This window comes from Taudactylus pleione, unplaced genomic scaffold (genome assembly GCF_031769625.1).
Source record: "Taudactylus pleione unplaced genomic scaffold, aTauple2 ptg000202l, whole genome shotgun sequence".
Lineage (NCBI taxonomy): Eukaryota > Metazoa > Chordata > Amphibia > Anura > Myobatrachidae > Taudactylus > Taudactylus pleione.
In genome coordinates, this window is record NW_028284604.1 from 9,666,059 (window position 1) to 9,682,926 (window position 16,868).

Below are 16,868 nucleotides of genomic sequence, written 5' to 3' on the forward strand. Positions count from 1 at the left end.
TCCATCTTTCCCTCGATCCGAATCAGTTTCCCAGTCCCTGCTGCTGAAAAATATCCCCACAGCATGATGCTGCCACCACCATGTTTCACTGTGGGGATGGTGTTCTTGGGGTGATGGGATATGTTGTGTTTGTGCCAGACATAGCGTTTTCCTTGGTGGCCGAAAAATTCAATTTTAGTCTCATCTGACCAGAGCACCATCCTCCATACATTTGGGGAGTCGCCCACATGCCCTTTGGCAAACTCAAATCGTGTCTTCTTATTTTTAGCACTAAGTAATGGCTTTTTTATGGCCACTCTTCCATAAAGCCCAGCTCTATGGAGTGTACAGCTTATTGTGGTCACATTCACAGATGCACCAGTCTCTGCTGTGGAACTCTGCAGTTCCTTCAGGGTTACCTTTGGTCTCTGTGCTGCCTCTCTGATTAATGCCCTCCTTGCCCGGTCTTTGAGTTTTGGTGGGCGGCCCTCTCTTGGCAGGTTTGTTGTGGTACCATGTTCTTTCCATTTGATGATGATGGATTTGATGGTGCTCCGGGGGATCATCAAAGATTTGGATATTTGTTTATAACCCAACCCAGAATTGTACTTCTCAACAACTTTGCCCCTGACTTGTTTGGAGAGCTCCTTGGTCTTCATGGTGTAATGCCTCTTGCTTAGTGGTGTTGCAGCCTCTGGGGCCTTTCAGAAAAGGTTTGTTTATACTGACAGATCATGTGACACTTAGATTTCTCAGAGGTGGGCTTCATTTCACTAATTATGTGACTTCTGAAGTTAATTGGTTGCACCAGAACTTTTGAGGGGCTTCATAGCAAAGGGGGTGATTGCATATGCACATGCCAATTTTCAGAATTTTATTTATAAAGATTATTTTTTATATATATATATTTCTCATTTCACTTCACCAAATTAGACTATTTTGTGCAGATCCATCACATAAAATTCAGAGTGAAAAAATAAATAAATTACAGGTTGTAATGTAACAAAAAAGGTAAAAAGACAAGGGGGGTGAATACTTTTGCAAGGCACTTGTACAAATGTTGCATATGAGATAAATCGGTGCAGTCTCCTGGTGTATCTTAGTCACATCACATTGCCACTAAGATGCATTTTTTGTGCGAAAAAGTTGCAAGGGAGTGCACAAAGGGGGTCTGTTTGGCGTGACTGCAGCAGACACATCTGCAGTAGCACCCAGAGGCGTGTCTTGTACTAGTTTGAAGTTGTCAATCCCTTCTCTTATCATGTCCACCCGTATCATCATATCTCCCATCAACCCCCTTATCCGTCACCAGTGACCATATTAGGGCATGTATAGAAGGGGAGGGCACCACTGCACTTCTCTGTATTGTGAGTCATTGAGTGACTCCCTCACTGACACAGTCTTATCGGTATGCCAGTGGCACACAGGTGCCATCCAACATTCGGGTGTGTGTTGGGCACACTCTGGACCCTATGTGCGCACACCTATGAATAGGAGCTGGTAGGACAGTAGTGGTAGTTTTAGATAGAGCCTAATTGAGTCAGGGGCGCACATGAGGATTTACATACAGCGCAGATGCGAATTTATGCATCTTTGCGTATGTCTGTCCTATTCTTTGTCAGACGCAACTTGGACGGGTCTGGTTTCCGTGAAATAGGGAGTTTCAGGGTGGGAACTTGATGGTGACAATGTCATTGCATGTAACCGCCCTAATTTGTGGGAGTGTCGGAAACACTGCTGCAGAACCACGGTAATAACTACGGTAGGAGGGCCCTCACAAGTTTCTTGCCCTTGGGCCTCCATAGATCTTTATCTGGCCTTGTAGCTTGTCAACACAAGCCTATATAATACCATGGCAGACAGAAATATAAAGACTAGAATTGGCTCTCCCACACACAGCTAAAGCGTCATCTTGTTTCTTTTCAGTCAACATTATGGTTGCCATAGAAATATCAGCACAACAGAAGTAGAGAGGTCATAGAATGTACAGGCAGTTTATTGTTTCCCTTTGTTAGAAAAAATACATGTGTAACTTAAAATAGGGGGGTTTTATACTATACACAGAATGGCAGTTGCTCAATCAATTTATTTGGCCATCACAGGTGCATGTAAGGAAGGGGCTAATCTTGTTGGATTTTATAATATGCAAAGAAAGGGCTGATGTTTTTTAACTCTCAGCCAGGGATGTATCTATAATAGGTGCTGGGTGTGCGGTGCACACGGGCCCCATGGCACTGCAGAGCAGCAAATATCATTGGGAAAATGGGTGCGTCCATGTTCCCGGTGACTCACACATGCGCAGTACTGCTGTTCCCAGGAGGACCATTTTCCCGGAGACCCGCGCATGCACCGTAGATTCTGGCACTAAGCCAGAATCTACTCCACCGCACCCCCCGCTGCACCGCTAGAGAGAGGGGGAAGCCCGCACTGAGTCTGCACACGGTTCCCCTTTTTTCTTAAAACGCCCCTGCTCCCAGCAAATGTAAAACGTGTGGGGGCAAATTGCACTAATATTTTCCATGCACTGCAGCCAGATCACAAGGCAAGAATGTTCTCCAGGTCGAAGAAGAACTCACACGTGTGTTGGAGTTATAATGTCACACAGTTATCATTGTACATTATCAACATTGGATTTTGATTCAGTATGATCTAAAAAGATTCCACCCAAATCTGAGGTATTAGGAAGCTGCAATGGTTGCATCAATCTATCCAGCACACACTGATCAAAGTATACAGACCCATGCCTGGTGGCCAGACTTGGTATTACACATATGCCGCCTCATACTGCAGGAATTGCTGTTGTCTGATCCAGTGCCTGACATCACAGTTACCTCAGCGCAAACAGATCAGCACTTTGGGGTACGGGATGCCAGCAGTCAGAATCCCGACGCCGGCATCCTGACAGGATTAGAATACCGTGAGTATCCTCACCTTCCTCCCCGCAGCCTAAACCTAACCCCCCGCAACCTAACCCTAAACCTCCCCCTAGTGCCTAACCCCAATACTTACCGTCGGGATGCTGGCAATTGGGATGCTGGCGCCAGGAGTATGACTGGTGTCGGCATTCTTGTGCCGGCATTGTGAGCACCAGCATCCCGACAGCTGGGATCTCAACTGTATCCCCTCCTGTCAGAGTGGCGCATTCTGTGGTCATTAGGAAATACAGTATTATATATAATTAATAAAGCTCACAACAATTTGAAGGCAGAAAACAGATCAAATGGTCATTCTATACTGATACAGTAAATTATATTATAATTATTATTATTACATTTTATTTATAAGGCGCCGCAAGTGGTCCGCAGTGCCGTACATACGATAATATAGACATATGATATAAAAATTACTGAGGGGGACAGTGACAATATGTAGCCTTATGTTTTTATACAGATAAAGGAACTTTGAGGTGACTAATATCCAGAATAAAATAAAGTAAACCTACATTACGGTAGGAATAATTACTGTATAATCATTATACAGTATAGGAAATAAATGAATTGTCCATAGTAAGATTGTTATACCCAGGTAAGAATTGATGGTTTAGTGTGGTGTACCGGTTGAACACCTTACCCGGTTTTAGTAACTTGTTCATTGAACACAGGATCTTCTAACTCCCACAGAGAGGTAAGGAGTGCGTTATACCACAGAGACTGCCACATCTGGATGCTCCAACTGAAGATGTCATTTTTTTATGAAGTAGTCTCTCTTAAGCAATGTTAAAATTACATTTAAAGCATCTAGGTTCGTTTACAACATCATATGGTTAAATACATTTGCCAATAAATTACACCAGAAGTGCAATAACAAATTTTATTAAACTGGAGCTCTACAGGCGAGATATCACCTCTATTGCGATAAAGTACAGTTAACTAGAACAAATAGGTTTATTATAGTATCTCTTTAGACTATTAAGCACACTTTTATGCACTTTACTATTACTAGGCTACAAAGGCACTGTAATGGTTTTAGTACATTTCACAACAACAATACCTGTAAGTATATTAGACAGTAACAAAAGATTGGTTAAACTGACCAATGCAATAGGATAAGTAAACAATTATAAGTTTAAGTACAGATGTGTCCGCCATGCGATTAGCATGCAATCCTATGGAGTCATGGGTGTGAACACAATACATTTACCCATTCACGGGTGCGCAACTTGCACCATGCATGGCACAATTTGCCGCAAAAGTGGCAAAGATGCAAGAGGACATATCTGTACCTCTGTATGTGTGTGTATACAGTGCATCCGGAAAGTATTCACAGCGCTTCCCTTTTTTCCACATTTTGTTATGTTACAGCCTTATTCCAAAATGGAATAAATTCATTTGTGTCCTCAAAATTCTACACACAATACCCAATAATGACAACATGTAAAAAGTTTTTTTGAGATTTTTGCAAATTTAATAAAAAAAGAACTAAGAAATCACATGTACATAAGTATTCACAGCCTATGCTCATTACTTTGTTGATGCACCTTTGGCAGCAATTACAGCCTCAAGTCTTTTTGAATATGATGCCACAAGCTTGGCACACCTATCTTTGGGCAGTTTCCCCCTTTCCTTTTTGCAGCACCTCTCAAGGTCCATCAGGTTGGATGGGAAGTGTCGGTGCACAGCCATTTTCAGATCTCTCCAGAGATGTTCAATCGGATTCAAGTTTGGGCTCTGGCTGGGCCACTCAAGGACATTCACAGAGTTGTCCTGAAGCCACTCCTTTGAGATCTTGGCTGTGTGTTTGGTGTCGTTGTCCTGCTGAAAGATGAACCGTCACCCCAGTCTGAGGTCAAGAGTCCTCTGGAGGTTTTCATCCAGAGTGTCTCTGTACATTTCTGTATTTATCTTTCCCTCTATCCTGACTAGTCTCCCAGTTCCTGACGCTGAAAGCATCCCCACAGCATGATTATGCCACCACCATGCTTCACTGTAGGGATGATATTGGCCTGGTGATGAGCGGTGCCTGGTCTCCTCCAAACATAACGCCTGGCATTCATGCCAAAGAGTTCAATCTTTGTCTCATCAGACCAGAGAATTTTGTTTCTCATGGTCTGAGAGTCCTTCAGGTGCATTTTGCTAAACTCCAGGCGGGCTACCATGTGCTTTTTACTAAGGAGTGGCTTCCGTCTGGCCACTCTACCATACAGGCCTGATTGGTGGATTGCTGCAGAGATGGTTGTCCTTCTGGAAGCTTATCCTCTCTCCACAGAGGAATGCTGTAGCTCTGACAGAGTGTCCATCGGGTTCTTGGTCACCTCCCTGACTAGGGCCCTTTTCCCCCGATCGCTCAGTTTAGACGGCCGGCCAATTCTAGGAAGAGTCCTGGTGAATTCCAAGAGTGTGCAAAGCTGTCATCCAAGCAAAAGGGGGCTACTTTGAGGAATCTAAAATATAAAACATATTTTGATTTGTTTAACACTTTTTCGTTTACAGCTTAATTCCATATGTGTTCTTTCATAGTTTTGATGACCTCAGTATTAATCTACTATGTTGAAAATAATTTAAATAAATAAAAACCATTAAATGAGAAGGTGTATCCAAACTTTTGACTGGTACTATATATATATATATATATATATATATACGGTCAGGTGCATAAATATAGGGACATTGACAGAATTTTCATATTTTGGCCTCTATTCACCACCACAATGGCTTTGAAATTAAGGCTAAAAAGTGGAATGTTATGTAATGGCCAAGTCAATCCCCTGACCTGAATCCGATTGAGCATGCATTTCACTTGATGAAGACAAAACTGAAGGGACATTTGCAGTAGAGGCCTGGCAGAGGCCAAAATCTGAAAATTCTGCCAATGTCCCAATATTTCACCTGACTGTATGTATGTATATATATATATAGATGTCACCTTTTTCCTCCTCCTGCGGTGGCTGCTCCCTGTCACTCTCCCGATGCCCAGTCGGCTCTTCCTCTGAGTCCTGGCCGAAGTCTATACGCTGCGCCAGACGGGCCCGGTCCTGGGACATGGAGAGTGGCTGCACATATGTCTCTGAGCTGTCCAACTCCACCTCCTTCTTCTCTGCACATGACTCAATGCTGATCTCACACCTATGGAGTGGCTGAGCAACCACCGCTGGCTCGGCTGGCTCTTCCCAGTCAGCAGGCATTGCACCCATTGTGGCCGGCAGCAAGTGATGTCACACGTCACAATGAGGGGAAGGAGTTTTGGAACAGAGCTAAAGGCACACTGAATGGATCTTAGCTCTGTGCCAGGCCAGCTCCTTCGTTAAGGCCCGCAGTGACTGTCCGGCCAGCATACTATAATGAGTCGCTTAGACTTATTATTACTTAGTACTGCTAATGCCTCCGGCTACAGGCTCTTTCTCTGTCATAGGCCGGTAGTTGCTCTCCTGCTTGTAAAAAAAATGTTTAGTAGTAGTGCTTTAAGTGGCTGCAGGTTTTACTATTAAATCACTGACTGTTTAAAGCCTATTTGTGCTTGTTCCTGCCTAAAGTGAAACAGAGATGCAATTTCTTAATCTTGGAGTAAACGGAAAGCTGCCGGCAATAATCTTCTAGTAGATCCTCAGTGAAGCCTGGTAATGGTATTGGCACCTATTTAGCAGAGAGTGCTTGGTAAGGTAGTTTACCTCTATGCAGCTATCGCTAGATTAAATGGGGTGCTGAAGGAAATGTACTCTCTTCTATAATGTTTTTCCAGTTAATCCGCACTTGATACGGCCAGTCCCTAGCAAACTGTAATGTTTGTAATGTTTGTGTGATGTCTGGGTGCAATACTGTAATACCTCTTCTTATGCCTGCAAGTCCTCAAAGCTAATGGAGCCTGTCAGGGATGCTGCTCCTTCTTACTGCAGGCTGTTCCCCTCTGCGGGTCTGTCCTCCAAGCCAATGCCCACCAACCAACTTATAAGGTATTGCTGTCCGCCTCTTAGTCCACTCAGGCTGTGTCCCTAGTCTGTGCCGCACACCCTCTGCTGCTGACTCTGCTCAGATGGTGAAGGAGGACAACTTACTGCTTCACGGCTGGGCTTACCTTCCCACACACCCTTGCTTTTTCCTCCACCCACCATTCTCCTCACAGCATCCGTGGAACCGTTGGGACATATGTAAAAAACACACACTGTGCAGCTCGGCTCCCACCGGCGGTTACCTCACAACAGCGCAGTCACCACTGCTGACGGGGCCAGTGCAAAAAGGTCCCTGAACTCCAATGAAAACAGATAACCCATATCCTATATTAGACAATGGCAGGAGGCACAGTATAACTTTACATATTTGTAGGGGCACCTCAGTCGTTAAGCACACAGGGTCTTGGTGTGCTTCAAGCACAGAATGCCCAATATAAAGATAAAATTGTTAGTATAGGCGTACCAGAGAATGTGGATAATATAGAGGTATTGCAGTATATATAGCTTTATAGTGGCTGTATACCATTGTTTTACAATTTTATTGTGCATAAACACGTTAAAGCCAACAAATATTTATGCTATGCATGATCTGCCCAGTTCCAGTCACTGTAATTGGATAAACAAATGCTACTGGCGGCCGGCGGTTCGATTCCCGGCAGCGGCAGCCCGACACTGGAACACATGCCGTTAGCGGCAGCCCGTCAGCGCTGGAGATCCCGATCTTCCCTAGGTAAGTATTAACTAACCTAACCTACCCCCCTAACCCTAACCCTCCCTTAGGGGTGCCTAAACCTAACCTCCCCCCCAAGTGCCTAACCCTAATCCCCCCTCTAAGTGCCTAAACCTAACCCCCCCTTCCCCGCTGCCTAAACCTAAGTCCCCCGGGGGGGTGCCTAACCCTCCACCCCCTAGCCTAACCCTAACCTCCCAGGAGGGTGCCTAACCCTAAGTCCCCCCCGGGAGCCGTAAACCTAACCCCCCCGTGGCTGTCTGCTCGCGGCGCCCGGCATCCCTTCGATCGGGATGCCGGGCGCCGGTCTCCCAGCGTCGGGGAAATGAGCGGTGTCTACATCTAGACGCTGGGCATTTCACCCTCGCCGGGATATGACAGTCGGGAAGCCGGCTGTCGGTATAATGTCAGCCGGCTTCCCGATTGCATCCCCTACTGGCTTATACCAGGCTATGGGAAAATATATCTGCAGAGCACTCAGGGCCTGATTCAGCAAGGAACGCAAGTGAGCGCACGCAAGCACTCGGCCACTGCGAATATATGCTAATCAATGCATAGGCACGCCAACCGCAGCATAAGATGCAGATGCACAGCACTACACAATGCTGCCCACTGCCCTTTACTCATAGCCTGAGTAGTCCGCAAGACAGCGGAAAAATCTGTAACATCGAGAACCATACGCACAATAGAGGTTGACCAGATCTCGTGCAGGATTTTGGCCACTTCCTACGTGCATCGAGTCGTCTGGCTGCGAATGCCGCCGCACTGCCTTAATTATGCACTCCCCTATAACGGCGTCCAACGCACAGGCACGCCTGCGTTTGCCCGACCACCCTCCGTCACCGCCCACAAACGGCACTTCCTGTCAATTAATATCGGAAGGGTCTGCGTACCCACTGCGTGTAGCCTGCGTACCCTTACCCACTCGCACTGGCTAGTTCGCGCACGCGCAGTGCGATGCATGCGCCGTGTGAAAACATCGGCTGGGTGCGTGCAAATTCTCATCTGCGTTTCTTGCTGAACCAGCCCCTCAGTGCTATAGCTTAGACCGATTGTCATGTTGTCTGGCTTCCGTACTGCAACAGCCTTTATCCATCTTCATATTTACCTGTGTAACAGGGACTTGTGTCTGTGATTGTATCATAAATCTTTTTTTATGTATTTCTATCCATAATGACAGAAATCACTATTTATGAAACACATGTACTCAATCGACATTCTCAGCTAGTATACACAGTACTACATTCATGTAACTATTACATTGTGATAACCAGTTATGTATGCATGCCACTTCAATTGGTATTCCCAAAATCATATTTAGATATTAGGCATACGTTGGTAAATATCAACTAGTGGAATAAGCTCATTTGTATTCTGTATATGAAATATATGTAATTCCACAATAGCAAACAGCACTTCACAAGTCAAAAATAAACAAATGATACTGATGCATTCCAGTACAAACCCCTCCAGGAGAGGAGAGTAAATATCAAAGGTTACACAAGGTGACACTTAATGCACGAAAACAAAGACACAGGCAGAGATGTAAAAGACTAACGTTTCAATGTTATTGTAACATTTTCTTCAGGGTACCATATGTAGCATTGTATATGTGTGTGTTTGTATATTTGGTGTTTAGGAACCCTAGGAGGGCACCGCAGCAAGTCACTTTTAATCATCTAGGAGTGCCGGGCTCTGCTGGTCTCTATATATATCTAGAGTTGAGAGGTTCTGTTTTGCTAAAAATCGAACACACCCGAACTTTGGGATTCTGAGTAAAACAAAAGCCCAACTGAGATCACTTTGGGATTCTGAGTAGAACAGAGGCCCAACTGAGATCACTTTGGGATTCTGAGTAGAACAAAAGCCCAACTGAGATCACTTTGGGATTCTGAGTAGAACAGAGCCCCAGCTTAGATCACTTTGGGGATCTGAGTAGAACAGAGGCCCAGCTTAGATCACTTTGGGGATCTGAGTAGAACTGAGTCTCGACTCAGGTTTTCTTGCCATGTTCAGAACTTGGATCTAAAAAACGGATCTTGTGTAGTTTGGATTGCATTTAAGTCCCTTCCTCGTGTTTTCAGGTGCTGCGAGGCAGTCAAAATTGACTGGAAATTAATGTTACTGATGTTAATAATACTATAGTAACAAAAACAGGTCCAAGGGGTCTATGTATTAATAATTGTGGAACAGCTGTGATTATTATGTATCCATATCACAGAAGCTATTTTAAACTAGTGATAATACATGTGAAGATTTAATAAACAGGTCCATTTGCAATGTTCAGCTATCTGCTAAAAAAACAAAACTGTTTTAATTCAAACATATTGTGAAATCTTAAAATTCCTCTGTGTGTGATATCAAGAAACCGCCATCAGCGAATGTATACAGCGACAATAACAAAAAAAAAGCAACAAAATGATTTCTAACTTTTTTTGTCCTTTTTCCTCCCAGACACAAAACATCATGTATGACCTGATCTCCGATTTAAATGAAAGAAGTGAAGACTTTGAGAAGAGGATTGTTGTCTTAGAGACAAAGCTAGAGACTTTAATTGGTAGCATTCAAGCTCTCCCTGGACTGATTAGTCAGACAATCAGCCAACAACAAAGAGACTTGGTTGAAGCTCAGCTGCAGAATTATGACAAGTATGTTGCATACAGCGTGGAACGATCGCGGTCTGTGTCAAGAAGGCGACGGTCTTCCTCCACGGCACCTCCAACTTCATCAGAAAGTAGCTAGAAGGGAATATGTTAACCAAAAAAGACTTTTTTTGCCATCATATGGTCAATATTTTAGCTTTTATTGTAAAGCCCTATGGTTCTAATCAGTGTTATCTGGGTTCCGATGTCAGAATCTTAGAAACCTGAACACAACGTTTTAGGCCAAATAGAGTGAAAACTCTCTTTTATTTCTTTCAGATGCACAGTGAATGCACCTATCATTGCTATATAGTATGTTTCTCCAGATTCACTAACTTTTTATTCATGCACTTCAAACAAACTTTATTACTATATAGTATAATAAAATATTAATTTCTGAACATGATTGTATGGTCACTTCTGTTCATACAATGGGTTCTGCTTATATTAGGCAAGTTTATAAGATGATAACTCAGTGATATGTACCAATGTGATTTTTATAAAATTATTTAATTATGAATTTTAAAAAGTAGTTTGACAGCCACAAAGGCCTAGTTATTTTTTTAAACCATACAATAGGACAAACTAAATAAATAAATAAATACATAACAATACCTTTAGTCTTTGCCTTAAAAAACATAGATAGTTCTCAGTTGTAGATTTATCCAGGCTTGAATAAAGTTTCTGTTTTTCAAATGTTTTCCTTTTTTTTTCTTTTTTTAAATAAAGTTAATATATGATGCTGGTCATTGCTTTTCCATTCCAGGTTCTCTTTTTTGTGTCCCATGTTAATTGTAAATGCAATGTATTACAAACTAAAAATGTATCAAATAACCTGACAGGTCCTTAAAAAAACACTTTACGTGGTATCCTAATGGGAATGTAGCATTTCATGAAAGGGATGGTTTTAAAATGGGCCATAACCAGGAGAGTGTGAGCGGTGCCGTTGCCCACGGTGACCTGCATTTGGTTTTAGGCGCTTTGGTCACACACCCTGCAGCCTGTACAGCCACCCAGAGTGTCCTTAGATGCTGTGCTTCCTAGAAGGGATGGCGGCCCCACCCCCTTAGCATGATGTCACATGTTTAGCGGGGCCATCACACGGCGCAATATTGCCCTGCTCCAGCAATGAGTGGCAGTAAATGGACCTTTCATGTGATTGTTACACAGTGGGCCTCCTTCAGATTTGTCCACCTCTTTGCACATCTAGTTTGCAGATGTGATTGTTACACAGTGGGCCTCCTTCAGATTTGTCCAACTCTTTGCACATCTAGTTTGCAGAAGTTTCTCTTGAATGCACTCTCCGGGAATGCTGGGTGGACCATTTAGGTAACTGGGTTCAAAACCATGGCGTTTTATGCTGTGCATGGGGTGTGCTTCCATAGAGACCTCTAGTGTATTCAGAGAATAAAAGACTTTCAGATCCCATTGTGGGTAACGTTACACTATAAACTAATATAAATCCATATTTATTTCCTGCCAAAATATAATTTGCCATATGTTATGGGAAATGTGCCCAGAGCACTCATGTCTAACAGATGTACGGCACATTCAGAACATTCTCACGGACTTCTCGGTGACAGATATTCTCATTGTACCGGCATGATGAGTGTATAAGTCCTATTTCTTAGGAACAAGCAAGACAGTGGACAATTTCCCTGCACATCATTGGATGTAGATTAATTAGAACACATTATTCCTCATCCTGTTTTGCAATTTTTTTATACACACCATAATGCTACTTTTTGTGTAAATGGTAGGTCCATAAATCGGTCCTTCAATTTGGTAACCGAAGCAGAGGTGGATGGATTTAGGTTTTGCTGGAACCTCTCTTCCTTGAGCACTTACACTACCGCTGTCACCAACACAAGGTATAGCAGCACATTCTAGGTAATCTCATAAGGAACTAATTAGATGTTGCACTAAGATTTGTTTCCCTATGTTCTATACCTAATAATCGCTATACTTTCGGGAAACCGGCAGACGCAATGCTGACCGCCGGCATCCCGACTGCGTAATCCCGGCGAGGGCTAAATGACAGGCGTCTAAATCTAGACGCCTGTCATTTTACCGATGCCGGGAGACTGACGCCCGGCATCCCGATCAAAGGGATGCCGGGCGCGGACAGCCGCGGGGAGGGAGGTTTAAGTTTAGGGCTCCCGGGGGGACTTAGGGTTAGGCACCCCCCCAGGAGGTTAGGGTCAGGCTAGGGGAAGGGGATTTGGGTTAGGCACTTACAGGGGGGATTAGGGTTAGGCACTGGGGGAGGGTGTTTAGGGTTAGACACCCTAAAGGAGGTAGAATTAGGTTAGTTTATACTTACCTTTAGGAAGATCAGGGTTTCCTCTGTCGGGCTGCCGCTGCCAGGATTTGAACCTTGCAGCCAGCGGTAAATCATACCGAATGCCTAATAATCATATTTCTGCCTCTGTACCCATCTCTAAAATACAGTCAGGTGCATAAATATTGGGACATTGATAGAATTTTCATATTTTGGCCTCTATTCACCACCACAATGGCTTTGAAATGAAACAAACAAGATGTGCTCTAACTGCAGACTTTCAGATTTAATTTGAGGGTAATTACATCCAAATCAGGTGAATGGTGTAGGAATTACAACGGTTTCTATATGTGCCTCCCACTTTTTAAGGGGCCAAAAGTAATGGGACAAACTAAACAATCTTAAATCTAACTTTCACTTTTTAATACTTTGTTGCAAATCCTTTGCAGGCAATTACAGCCTGAAGTCTGGAATGCATAGACATCACCAGACGCTGGGTTTCATCCCTGGTGATGCTCTGTCAAGCCTCTACTGCAAATGTCTTCAGTTCCTGTTCTTGGGGCATTTTCCCTTCAGTTTTGTCTTTATCAAGTGAAATGCATGCTCAATCAGGTTCAGGTCAGGGGATTGACTTGGCCATTGCATAACATTCCACTTTTTAGCCTTAAAAAACTCTTTGGTTGCTTTTGCAGTATGCTTCGGGTCATTGTCCATCTGCACTGTGAAGCGCCGTCCAATGAGTTCAGAAGCATTTGACTGAATATGAGCATATAATATTGCCCGAAACACTTCATAATTCATTCTGCTGCTTTTGTCAGCAGTCACATCATCAATAAATACAAGGGAATCAGTTCCATTGGCAGCCACACATGCCCACGCCATGACACTACCACCACCATGCTTCACTGATGAGGTGGTATGTTTTGGATCATGAGCAATTCCTTTCCTTCTCCATACTCTTCTCTTCCCATCACTCTGGTACAAGTTGATCTTTGTCTCATCTGTCCATAGGATGTTTTTCCAGAACTGTAATGGCTTTTTTAGATGTTGTTTGGCAAACTCTAATCTGGTCTTCCTGTTTTTGTGGCTCACCAATGGTTTACATCTTGTTGTGAACCCTCTATATTCACTCACGTGAAGTCTTCTCTTGATTGTTGACTTTGACACATATACACCTACCTCCTGGAGAGTGTTCTTGATTTGGCCAACTGTTGTAAAGGGGTTTTTCTTCACCAGGGAAATAATTCTTCTGTCATCCACCAAAGTTGTTTTCCGTGGTCTTCCGGGTTTTTTGGTGTTGCTGAGCTCTCCAGGGTGTTCTTTCTTTTTAAGAATGTTCCACAGTTGATTTGGCCACGCCTAATGTTTTTGCTATCTCTCTGATGGGTTTGTTTTGATTTTTCAGCCTAATGATGGCTTGCTTCACTGATAGTGACAGCTCTTTGGATCTCATATTGAGAGTCGACAGCAACTGATTCCAAATGCAAATGTCACACCTAGAATCAACTCCAGACCTTTTACCTGCTTAATTGATAATGAAATAATGAGGGAATAGCCCACACCTGTCTATGAAATAGCTTTTGAGTTGATAGTCCCATTACTTTTGGCCCCTTAAAAAGTGGGAGGCACATATAGAAACCGTTGTAATTACTACACCGTTCACCTGATTTGGATGTAATTACCCTCAAATTAAATCTGAAAGTCTGCAGTTAAAGCACATCTTGTTTGTTCCATTTCAAAGCCATTGTGGTGAATAGAGGCCAAAATATGAAAATTCTGTCAATGTCCCAATATGTATGCACCTGACTATATATTCAAAGGTCTTATTATGTTGATAGTAAAGCACTTTAAAATGTCCTTTACATGTGAATTGTGCCCTAAAGGTTTAAAAGTCATCCTATTAAAAGTATAGGCCAGTGGTTCCCAAACCTGGGGTGCCGCGGCGCTATCATTGGTGTGCCAGAGCGGCCAGTGGCTAAAAGAGGACGGGCAGTATATTTTTTGTATCAAATTTTTGCACAGGAAGGATTGGTGGCACAGAGTAGAGCGTGGGTGAGAGCAGTCATGGTAAAGCAGCAGGCAGTGAATTCTGAGGCTGCCTGGTTGCTGAATGGTGTCCTACAATGTGCGTTATGGGAGATTATACAGGAGATGTCTGACCTGATCTGATGAATGGCAGTAAGTAAGGGGGGGACATGGAAGAGGCAAGTTAAGGGAGGTGGCAAAGGGAGACATGGAGGTGGCAAAGGGAGAGAGAGAGGGGCAAAGGAAGAGAGATGGAGGGAGCAACGGGAGAGAGACAGAGGGGACAATAGGATAGAGACGGAGGGGGAAATGGGTAAGAATAGAACAGCTTTTCTCTATTTTAAATACTACGTTATTTTAACCCACCATACTTGAGAAACTGTAGTGCCCGGTAATTATTTTGGCTTAGGGGGTGCCTTTAAAAATGATGGAGACCCTAAGAGTGCCTCGAACTGAGAAAGTTTGTGAACCACTGTTCTAGGCTGTCCTTGTTTTCAACCACCAGCCAGACAATGAACCCAGGAATGTGCCTCCATAACCCTTTCATACAATTTACAGATATTGTCCCAGATAATGTCACTTTTGCCTGTGGCTGTAAAATGAGGCACACTAATTCTGAACATCCCTGATCCTCCCAGCTACTCCTTGTTTTACTTTTTTTTTCTACTCAAGAATAATTCTTACTACACATCCTCTGACTTTCTCCATTCAGTTCAGCCTATAGGACAAAAGGAGACAGAAAAATTGTATCAAAGTCCTCAGATGTGGGCACTGTGAGGCCAAGTCAATTAAAAGTGTAGCCCACAATGTGCCATTAAAACAGCATGGAAATGCTGATAATATTGACACATTGCACGTACAACATCACCCTTTTTACATCGTAGCCCCAAAATGTTGCTATGCCGTGATTATCCATGATGTCTGCAGCCACTGCACGCCGCCAATAATTGAATCACATCTGCATACATGTTCATGCAATTTATTCCATAGTATTCATTTAGAGATCCATTCACTTGAAGTTAGTTTAGAATGAATGCCAGCTGGACACGGTTTAACATGACAACCGTTGTACTGAGCAAGAGCAGCCGAGCTACAGTGCATAGTGAGCAGGCCCAGTAATAGTATAAGTACACCAATGATTTCCTACCACTAGGGCCACCCAGATATTTACTACCATCAGTCACCACAGCCTACTATTTACTGAAATATATTTGTGGCGGAATCGGTATGAAATCCCAGCACTCGGGATGCCTGCTGTCAATATACCGACAGCAGTATGTTAAACGTCCTTCCTTCTTAACCTAACCCTCTGTTCCTACATCCTAACACTAACCCTCCCCACCCCCCAACCATAACCCTAACCCCCCCCCTTGGTGCCTAAACCTAACCCCCCACCAGTGGTGCCTAACCCTAACCTCCCTTAGCTTAGCTCCCCCTTCCTACCCACGGCTGAGACCTAACAAGCCCCACTATATTTATGATTGGCATCCTGGCTGCCGGGATTCCGGCACCGGGATGTCCACTGCTGTCGGTATTCCGGCGCCGGTGTTCTGGTCGGGTAGTGGCATTCCGGCAGCCAGGATGCCAGTTGTAGGTATGTTAACTACAACCCCCTGCATATCTAGAGCTTCTGCTTACCATGATGCTTTGCAAGGGTCTCTGCTTGCAAAAGTACCTAAGGAAGCCACCGTTGCTGCCTATGAATAGGGATGCCCCTGAATCTCAGAAAGTTTGCATTTTTTTCTACTAAACACTAAGGGGCTTAGGGCCTCATTTACTTATCAATGAGTTTTATAATTTACAACGAGTGATAGAACTCGTTGCTGATGATAATGGTGCTCCAGCCAATCAACAAAATGGACAAAAAAGAAAAAAAAATTGAAAATATAATATTACACTAGTTAGGATTTCTGGACACATCTCAAGATGGTAACGCTTCTATCTCTACAGTATATGCGCTTAGTTTATGACCAGCCATCACCATCAATCTATATTTCTGTCTATCCTATAGCATTGCAAAATATACTCCTCCTAACAGGTGTATGTGCTTATAATTGCTGATCTGCCAGAGTTGCATTTCTATGAATGCTTTATTACTGAACTCTGCCCCATGGGACGCCCCTTTCTACCCCTGTTCTGCCTCTGGTCGTAAAGGATTGACACGTGTGAAATGCAGGAGTGAAATCTTGCAGCATACATTATGCGACCTGTCGTAGTACTCAGTCTGCATCAGCCCTAAGTCCCTTTCCCACATTAGTAAACTGTGTCCAGTTTTTTCCACTCTTAAATTTCTATAAGATTTCATAGGCGTTTGACTGATTTTTCTTA

The 16,868-nt window shown here is 43.6% G+C and overlaps 1 protein-coding gene across 1 annotated transcript in view; it reads left to right on the top strand.

Annotated features, from left to right (window-relative positions):
* Window positions 1–10,924, top strand: part of KCNN2 (potassium calcium-activated channel subfamily N member 2) — a 193,843-nt gene extending 182,919 nt beyond the window's left edge. Inside the window, exon 8 of the mRNA XM_088477692.1 lies at window positions 10,047–10,924. Within this exon, the coding sequence (XP_088333818.1) occupies window positions 10,047–10,334 (288 nt within the window). The 3' untranslated portion in view covers window positions 10,335–10,924. The remainder of the gene's footprint in view (window positions 1–10,046) is intronic.
* The last annotated feature ends 5,944 nt before the right edge of the window (window positions 10,925–16,868 follow it).